At 35.7% G+C, this 9,528-nt stretch overlaps 1 protein-coding gene across 2 annotated transcripts; it reads left to right on the forward strand.

The window, feature by feature from the left end:
* On the forward strand, nucleotides 419–5,412 carry LOC18792899 (auxilin-related protein 1). Of its 2 annotated transcripts, none has more exons than XM_020554013.1 (9): nucleotides 419–1,572; nucleotides 2,018–2,289; nucleotides 2,367–2,566; nucleotides 2,645–2,777; nucleotides 2,879–2,976; nucleotides 3,500–3,565; nucleotides 3,818–3,907; nucleotides 4,318–4,494; nucleotides 4,976–5,412. In XM_020554013.1, exons 1-9 carry the CDS (start codon nucleotides 893–895, stop codon nucleotides 5,012–5,014), a joined length of 1,755 nt encoding a protein of 584 aa, XP_020409602.1. In that variant the 5' UTR covers nucleotides 419–892; the 3' UTR covers nucleotides 5,015–5,412. The 2 variants fall into 2 exon arrangements, with proteins under 2 accessions (XP_020409602.1, XP_020409603.1); XM_020554014.1 differs by having other exon boundaries at nucleotides 431–1,572; nucleotides 2,018–2,184.

Raw genomic sequence — 9,528 nt, forward strand, 5'->3', positions numbered from 1 at the left:
ATAGTCAAATGATATCGGATTCAAGTGATTTTTTGTAAAGATGATCTTTGAATGAGTATCTACAAAATGGACGGTTTGGATTAATAAAATACAATTTGGAGTAGGCCCTACAAAAGGTATCCCTCAAATAAGTTGAGAGTTCCCTCAATTAAAGCTCTATATATATATATATCTTAATTGTTATTTTATATAATTTGGATAAAGAACAAAAAACCAAAAGAAAAAAGTCGATACAGAAAAAAGCATCCGACAAAGAAAAAAGAAAAAGAAAAAGCTAAATTAGACTTTCAGTCCTGTAGCTTGATTTCGATTTTTTACTTTGATGCACTGTACCAATTTGCAACAGAAGAAAGAGAACAACAAAACCAAGTTTTTTGTTTGTAAAAACACATTTAAATGAAAAAATATATATAAATCAAAATTGAAAAATGGAGGCTTTGTGAAGCTTCGTGGCAAATGTCGTGGTCCGCCACTTAAAATTTTTAAGAGAGAGCGAGAGGAGTCCAGCGACAGAGATAGAAAGAAGAAAAGCCGGAATCTTCATACAAATCCCCGGAAAACTATCCAAGCCCCTCTTTTCTTTCTCTACAGTCCTCACCATCTGAAACCCAATTCTCTCTCACTCACTCTCTCTCTCTCCCTGATCAGATTGTCCAATTAAAAAGTTCCCCAATTGTCCCCATTTCCACATCCCTGTTCTTAATTTTGAACTTTTTTGTTTGTTCCCCAATTACACTGTGTAGATCATAGACCAATTAGATAAACCCAGATTTTAGATTTCTGTATTGCACAAATTCCTTTGTGCATAGCTCAATCAAACCCATTTTTTCTTTTTGTCAAAATTTCGATATTTTTTAAGCTCAATTGTGACACATTTCTCTAAAATTCTGATATGGACGAGTTTGGTGTCTTAACCGAGCAATATGGGTTGAAGCCCCAAGGCAAATCGGCTCCAATGGCCGCATCCAAACGACCCACGAGCGCCAACGACACCCAGGCCTGGAACTTCGTGGCCGATTCGAATTCGAACCCCAAAACGTCGTCGTACTCTTCCAGATCTCCTCCGGCCAATTCCAATTCCGATTACGCGTCTTTTTTTGACGCTCAGGACGGGCTCTTCCAGTCGGGCTCTAACAACAAAACGCGCAGTTTTGGAGGTCTGGACGATTATGATGACATCTTCGGCGGACCCGTTAAGCCCACAAAGCAATCAGAAGGTTCTTCTTTCAATTTTGATTCGATAATTTCAGGTTCTAATGCAAAATCGTCGTCGTTTAATGGATATAAGGATGCCTATGACGTGTTTGGTGGAATGCCTGGCTTGAAGAGCCCGGGCTCTGGTAAGACTAATGCGAAGGGGGATGATATTTTTGGGTCATTTGCTTCGGCTCCGAAGCAGAGTGCTACAGTTGATGATCTGCTAGGTGATCTTAGCGGAGTACGACAAAAACTGCAAACTTTGAACGTGAAGAATGATAAAAATGTTAATAGGTCTGCAAAGGTGGGGAAGAGTGGAGGTGATTTTGATGATTTGATACCTGGGTTTGGTGGAAGCGCTCCTTCAAATAATGGGTATGTATGGTTTGAGCAAATAAATGATGGGTTAATTAGGTTTTTCTTCTTATGTTAGTCTAATGCAAATTGCTCTGGTAAATGGTAGTTAGTCATTTATAGAATTGATTTAATTAAATTTCCAATTAATCATTGCATTTGAGTTTCCTGACTAACTGTCCATGTAAAATGCATCACTTGAGTCTCATAGCTGTGTCAGCTTACTGCATTTACAGTTGTGAAATTGTTTTTATTACTACTTTTGGAATAACAATGGAAATGTTACTTGTTCAAATGTATAAGTTACCTCAGTTTGCTGTCACAGACATGATTATGTCGACTTTCTTGATCGGAGCATCTTTTATGACACTTTTTGTTTATGGATGCGATAATGTAGTTACTAATATCTTTATTTGCAAGTAACCTGAGTGACACGGATGTTCTCATTTTAATATCTTTTGTTCAGAACATACGCACAGGAGAATCATTGTCAGCAATCGACCGTTCATTCAACTAAATCAAACTTCAGTTCATCATTGGACGACCCCTTTGTGGTGTTAGAATCAGTTTCAACTTCAACTTCAACACCCGCATATGATTCCTCAGATATTTTTTCAGAACTGGAAAAAATCAGTAAGTTCAGCAATTCTGGAGGAGCAAAACTTGGTGTTTCATCAAATAGTTCCACAAAATTGAAATCCTCTCCGAAGTCAGCCCAAGTTTCAAAGGGAGATAAAGGTTTTTCTGCTTCCTCAAATTAAAAAGCAAATTCGATGAATATTTTTCCCCCTCATTACTACCTTAACTGATTGCAGAAAGGAGCTCTGGTGTGTCTTCTATAGACGAACTTGAGGAATTTGCCAAAGGTACGGTACGAAACAATGCAACTGGACGCACAAATGTTCATGAAGATGTAGAAACCTCAGCCACTAGATGTGGTAGATCTAGTGAAGATGATCTAATGGGTTTTCGATCAAACAGTGTACCACGGTCATGGGCTGCACCTGCAACTTTGGTGAGAAGCATAAATTTAGTAAATATGGTGTTTTCAGCACCAGTGGATTATGTAGTTGCTTACTGATGCAATTTTCAGGACCCAGTATTTGATGCACCGACAAACAACAGAGGAGGGCCTAGACCCCAAGGGACATCTGGAACCTCAAGTAGCATGAAGAAGTCTTCGTCCGCGACTGGGATTTTTGATGACCTTTTTTCAATGAATGGAGGTAATTAATTGTTAAAGTTCAACTTCATCTGTAGAGACTGTATATAAGCTTTTGGGGAAAACCTTTCTTGTTGCTGATTTCTATGTTCTTGTTTGCATCAGCTTCCCCTGGTTTTGTAGAATTTGAAGAAGTTGAAGGTGAAAGTGAAGAAAGACGCAGAGCCAGATTGGGACGTCACCAAAGAGCACATGAGCGTGCGGTCTGTGTTTCTCCCTCTTATCACTTTGCTTTTCTTTTAATGCTTTGCTTTGTCTCTGTTTTTGTTTTGGTGAGTGCAAAGGGAAGGTCAATATAAAGAAAACTAGACAAAGTAGGGAAGCAGATAGAGACGAGTTACTATTGAAAAGGACACAATAAACAAAAGTGAATGGTAAAAGCCTTTTATCTATTTTAAAAATCTACAATACCTTAGAATTTAGAGTCATCACTAAATTCAACGAATTCTTTCCTTCCTTCTTTCTTTTTTCTCCAACAAGCAGTCCAATGTTGACCCCTTTTCACCATTTTATTACCTGCACTGTGAGCATAATGTTATGCAGCCATGGGCTAGTTGACAAGTAGTTAAAATTAACTGCTCTTTATTCTGTTGAGGTTCACCTACATCATCTTGATGCTAAGATCTATAGTTTATAGAAAATGTTTCTGATTTATAGTTAATTCAGGCTTAATTTTCTATTTGTATCCCTCTGGCACAATTTGACTGTTTTGCTTGTCATCATTAGTTACAAGCAGTGGCTGATATGAACCAACGCGATCGTAAGACTCAGCAGGAGCAAGAGGAGAAGCGTGTAAGTAGTTTTGAGTCCATCATTGGCATTTTGATACATATTTCGGGATTTTGTGCATAGGGATTCTTTACAAATTGGCTGATGGTATATCTTCAATCTTAAAATGTGTTTTAAATTATATATTTTTGTGTTAGGGTCTAGGGGTAGCTTTTATTTCATGTTTGTATATCGTTTTGTAATTTATTTGTCTCCATACATCATCACAGCTTCTTATATTTATTGGCTTAGTTTATTTTTAATTTTACTTTGCAGAGAATTGCTGAGACTCTCAATATCAAAATAAAGAGCTGGTCTTATGGGAAAGAAGGCAATATGCGTGCACTGTTGTCATCATTGCAAAGTGTATGTTATTCTACATTTAGTATGCTTTTGAGATTTTGCATAATTGTAGTGTTTTAGTGCACAAGAAATGGTCTGCTCTCGTTTATCTTCCCATCTTCCTTGTCTTTAGCATCTTACTTTAAAAGTCGATGTAAGTTACTTCCTGCTGACTTGGAATTTCAAGCTTAATAGAATTTGCATAATTTTTGTCTTGAACAACACATCTATTTAACTTCGTTCTTTGTTGCAGTATGTTAAAATTACCTATACCATGATATTTTAGAGAAAAATGAAAATTGTCATCTAGTAAAATGACGTTTGACCTTTGATTCCTAAATTGTTGAGAATTTGGGCCTTTTCTTGCATCATCACAGATATCATAAAACCTTTTCAATAGCAACTAACTTCTTCATTTCTGGAATGATGAACAGGTGCTTTGGCCTGAATCTGGATGGGAGCCAGTTTCACTGACAGATTTGATTACATCTGGCTCAGTTAAAAAGGTTTATAGGAAGGCCACATTGTGTATCCATCCTGATAAGGTTCAACAGAAAGGTGCTAGTCTTGAACAAAAATATACTGCGGAGAAGGTTTTTGATATCCTTAAGGTACCTCTATCAATGTATCAAATTCCTAACAGAACCTAAGTATTTATTTCAACACTTTATGAAGTGCTGGTTATTTCACTTTTTTGTCTAAGTAATATTTTGATGATTGGATAGTCTTTTAGGGGCTTCCTGATTTTCTTAAATGTAGGAAGATATCTTTCTTTTTTTTGTTATGTTTTCACTCACTCTTTCTTAGGCCACATTCTCTGCTCATCAGGTTCAGCAGGTTTGCTGTACTTTTGAGTTGTGTGACTGTACCGTGAAAGTGATGGCAGTTCAATCTAGAAGATTTCTAATAAAATTATTCATTTCTATGTTAATATTAAATATATGTTCATACCCTCAATTTATGTTGCATGATCTGTCTGACATAATTCATTGTCGCTGGAAATGGATTTAGATCTTTTCTTTTACCCTAGAACGACTGCTATTCGTTTAAGTTGTGCTTGTTTTCATGTTTGATATGGTTATACTGAAACAGGAAGCTTGGAACAAGTTCAACAAGGAGGAACTCTCTTAGGAATTTTGATGATTCATTCTTTATAGCTTGATCCGTTTAACATCCACAAGGGTTCCTCTTTGGGAGGGAAGATGCATGTGCTGTGCTGGTGGAAATGCTGGTTTGCAGCTACAAAGCAAGATGGGCTGAATTTCGCTTCCGTTATCTATTACAAATTTACAAGACTTCATTTTTATCTGTAAAATCCCTGGTAAGGAATACCGATGTTTATGGTTTTGTATAATAATGGTGCCACAGAAATATTACAAAATAAAGTGGGATGAAATCAATATATTCATCCCTTTTGTTGTGATATTGAGTTCTTCTATAGTTTTTATCATGTGGGCTATAATTGAGTTGTTGACCAGACAGATTTATATTTACAGTTTTTCTGTCAATATTTCCCATATTTAGCAGTTCCTGATGATTCTTGAGTTGCCTAAAGGATTATCAGCTTTGAATTGTCCTTTTGATATGACAACCCTTGCAGTTGCAGAATACATTCATAAGCATGGATGGTAGTCAAATTCCAGACTCTTTTCTGTTTGGAAATTTATTTTGAAATATTGGATAGCCATCTGGCCAAAAACTTGTAAATGAATCGTTTATCGAAAAGTACTGGAAATAATTAATAAGGACATCCCACCACACCTCGAGGCTAGACCTGGCAAATGTTCGTGTTAATAGGTTTCGGGTCATGTTTGTGTTACCTGTTAACTTAATGGGTTGATATGGTATGACCTATTAACTTAAATGGGTGAAAATTGTTAGACCTAAACATGATCCGTTATAATTTGCGAATGACCTAACACGACTCGTTAAGAATAAATCAGGAAGAAAAAAAAAATCACAAAAAAAAAAAAAAAAAAAGGAAAAAAATACACAGCCAGCTTTGACTAGAAACTGGTTTGTTAGGCCGATAAAGAAATCTGATAACTTTCAGTAATCAGGACCAAGAAAACAAAAGCATCGTAAAACGATTTGGAAGTCCAACACAAGGATCAAGGAAGGTGAATTCCCAGTTTTTTTTTTTTTAAAATTTCTCTAAACTACCCGGGAAACAATACATCCTGAAGCTTTAAGCTTTAATTTCAGCTCAAGAAACTTAAAAGAAAAAGTTTTAAGCTTTAATTCCTCAACAACCAAAAAACAAGAAGAGAGAGAAAAAAAAAAGAAGATATTTAGTCATATACTCATTCTTAGCACTAAAACTATAAATAAACCCTACATTATTTAATTTCTATAAACAAACTTAAAAAAAAAACCTAAAAAATGACAACTAACCCTATTGAATTTAATTTTGATTATTAAATTACTTTGATGCCCTATTGAGTGTTTTGGGTTTTTTTATGAGGTTTTTAGGTTGAGTTTGTTTAAAAAAATCAATGACAGTTTTGTAATTTAAAAGAAGTTAAAAACCTTTTTGTTATGTTGTAAATGAGTTTTGGGTGTGTTTCTAAAATCTATTTTATATATGTTTTTTTTATAATTTAGGCTCTTATATTGACTATAATAGTGAATCTCCCAAAAAAAAATCTTTGATTATATTAGATTAGATTATTTATATATAAAAAAGTACTCCAAGGTCACACAAGTTTGTGGGGTTGGTAAAGTTGATTTTGCAATGATTATCAATTGATTCCAAGAAAATTTCATATCTGAATCTGCATAAGCTTGAATCTCCAGATTAAAAAATTTAAATTCAATTAAGAATGCTATTATTTTCACCCACTTCCACTCACTGTTCTATTTCTTCACTCGTCTTATTTTCCCTTTTAAAAAGCACAATTCTATCTTTCTACCCATTATTATTCCTAAAATACCATTTATTAATTCATGCAAATTAGCGAGGCTCTTCCCCAATCTCACGGTGGCTCCTCCCCATAGCCAGCACACCCGCCCGACAACCACCTAAACCCTTTCCCAATTTTGAAACCAAATCATTCATGGGCACCTATTTTTGAATTGCAGATTCTATGCAACGGGCCTGGCACTTGTGTTCCACTTTGTGTAATTGCATTCTTATTTAAGGTTTGGATGCATTTCTTTTAGACCCATTTGTTTTTCTTGTCTTCTTCACTTTTTTCTTTCTTAGGTTATTGCCCTTTAATACTGTATATGTGATGAGTTTGGGAACTTTATGGTTCATGAGGTGATATTGGAATAGAGAGAGAAGGGGGTCAGTGCGCTGGTGTGTTGCGGCGGGTGGGTCACGGGAGGGGGTAGGATCGAGGACGAGGCTGGGGCTGGGTTGATATTAGATGGAGAGAGGGATAGAGAACGCAGAGACAAAGGGAGACTTTTCTTTTGGTTTTTACATTTTTAATTTTTAAAACATTGTATTTTCAAGACATGTGGCATTATATTATTGGATCCATGGACTCTACATATGTGTCACATTAACAAACAAACAGAGTTTTTAACGTAACCTGGCGGCAATGTTAATATTCGTGAATTAAGGGTTTTTTCTTTTAAGTCCTTTGAAATTAGTTTATAAAGGGGTATATTTGTTTTTAAATTTTTGGAAGATAAGGTGGGTGGGAAAAAATAACAGAGGGGTGGAAATAACAGCACCCTTATTTAACTAGAAAATTGAATTCAAACTTGGGAAAATTCCATATCATCAAAATTTGTGCCTAGTTGCACTAAATCATAACCTAATCCAAGTGAACTTCACACTAAATTCCTTCCACATTCCTCTTGAATCTTACAAATTCTTCTCTAGTTCTCCATTGCTAATAAATTACTATGGTTAATCATTTTATTAGTCCCTAAATTTAAACCCGATTTGCATTTGAGTCCCTCAATTTCGAAAATAGTTCTCGTGGTCCTTTAACTTCAGTTTCGTTCAATTTTGTTAACTTTTCTGTTACATACAGGGGCAAAATGATATTTTTGCATCAAAATTGATTAAAATATGAATAAAAAATTAAAATTAAACTCTCTCTCTCCCCCTTTATCCCGATTTCTACTCCCCCCGAACTTTTTTTTTTTTTTTTTGGTTTTTTATTTGATTTGATTTTATTGTTATTTTAGATATGATTTTTTATTTATTTTTTTGATTTTAATATAAAAATACCATTTTGCCCCTGCATTTAACAGAAAAAGTTACCAAAATTGACGGTAGGACCATTTGTCTTAACGAAACTGAAGTTAAAGGACCACGGGAACCATTTTGGAAATTGAAATACTCAAATGTAAATCGAGTCTAAGTTCAGGGACTAATAAAACGATTAACCCTAAGAGCAACTCCACCCATTTGCCCTTAGCCATGGCAAGGGTGGAGCTAGGGCAAGCACTATTCACGTGAATAGTGGTTGCCCTTGCAAATAGTAAATCGTTTCTCCACCCGTTGCCCTTAGCCATGGCAATTACTATTCACTTTTTTGTTTTTTCCTCCTATTTTTTAATGAAAATAATTAATTTGGGTAATATTTTCAGATAAGATTTTCGGATTCCTACGTGTCAAGACTATTCATAATCAGATAAAATTTTCGGATAAGATATTTGGATTCAAATTTCGGATTAATTTCAAAGTTCAAATTTCAGATAAATTTTTGGGTTCAAATTTTGAATGAATTTCAAAATTCAAATTTCAGATAAATTTGGGTTCAAATTTCAGATAAATTTGGGTTCAAATTTCGGATGAATTTCAAATTTTGAATTTCATACAAATTAGGGTTCAAATTTCGGATGAATTTCAAATTTCAGATATGATTTTCATCCAATAAAATCAAGCCACATGGCATGTCTATCTTGCCAAATTTTTCTATAAAACCAGAGTCTCAGCTCATACCTCTCACACCACATCTTTCTATATTTTCATTTCTGAGAGTTTATAATTCATACTTCATTCATTCTGAATGGAAGAATTTAGGAGATGCTTGGAGAGACAAGAGAGAGAAAGAAGAGAGAGAAACCGTAGAGCAGATGAAGTCAATGAGTTGCAGAGACAAGTCGATGAGCAAGTTCTCATAACAGTGGCTTTGGAAGAAGAAGAGAACCAAGGTCGCCGCCATAGTTCACAAGCCGGCCGCCGCCGGAATGTGGAAAGACATAGGCATTCTAGGGGTAAGAATCTTTTGGAAGATTATTTTATCCCAACTTCTTTGTACTCTGATGTTGATTTTCGAAGGCGATTTAGAATGCAACCTCATTTGTTCAATAAAGTCATGCATGATATTTGCAATTATGATGCATACTTTGTTCAAAAGTGTGATGCTGCTGGGGTTTTGGGGCTTCTTCCGGAGCAAAAGCTTACAGCTGTTATACGAATGTTGGCGTATGGAGCATCTGCTGATCAGGTGGATGAGATTGCCCGGATGGGGAAGTCCACTACGTTGGAGGCTTTGGTAAGATTTTGTCAAGCTGTTGAAACTCTGTACACTAGGGACTACCTGCGTAGACCTACTCCCAGGGACCTCCAAAGGCTTCTGCAAAAAGCCGAAGCTCGAGGATTCCCTGGAATGATTGGTAGCATCGACTGCATGCATTGGCAATGGAAGAATTGCCCAACTGCCTGGCAAGGTGATTAT

This window comes from Prunus persica, chromosome G1 (genome assembly GCF_000346465.2).
Source record: "Prunus persica cultivar Lovell chromosome G1, Prunus_persica_NCBIv2, whole genome shotgun sequence".
In the NCBI taxonomy this organism is placed as follows: domain Eukaryota; kingdom Viridiplantae; phylum Streptophyta; class Magnoliopsida; order Rosales; family Rosaceae; genus Prunus; species Prunus persica.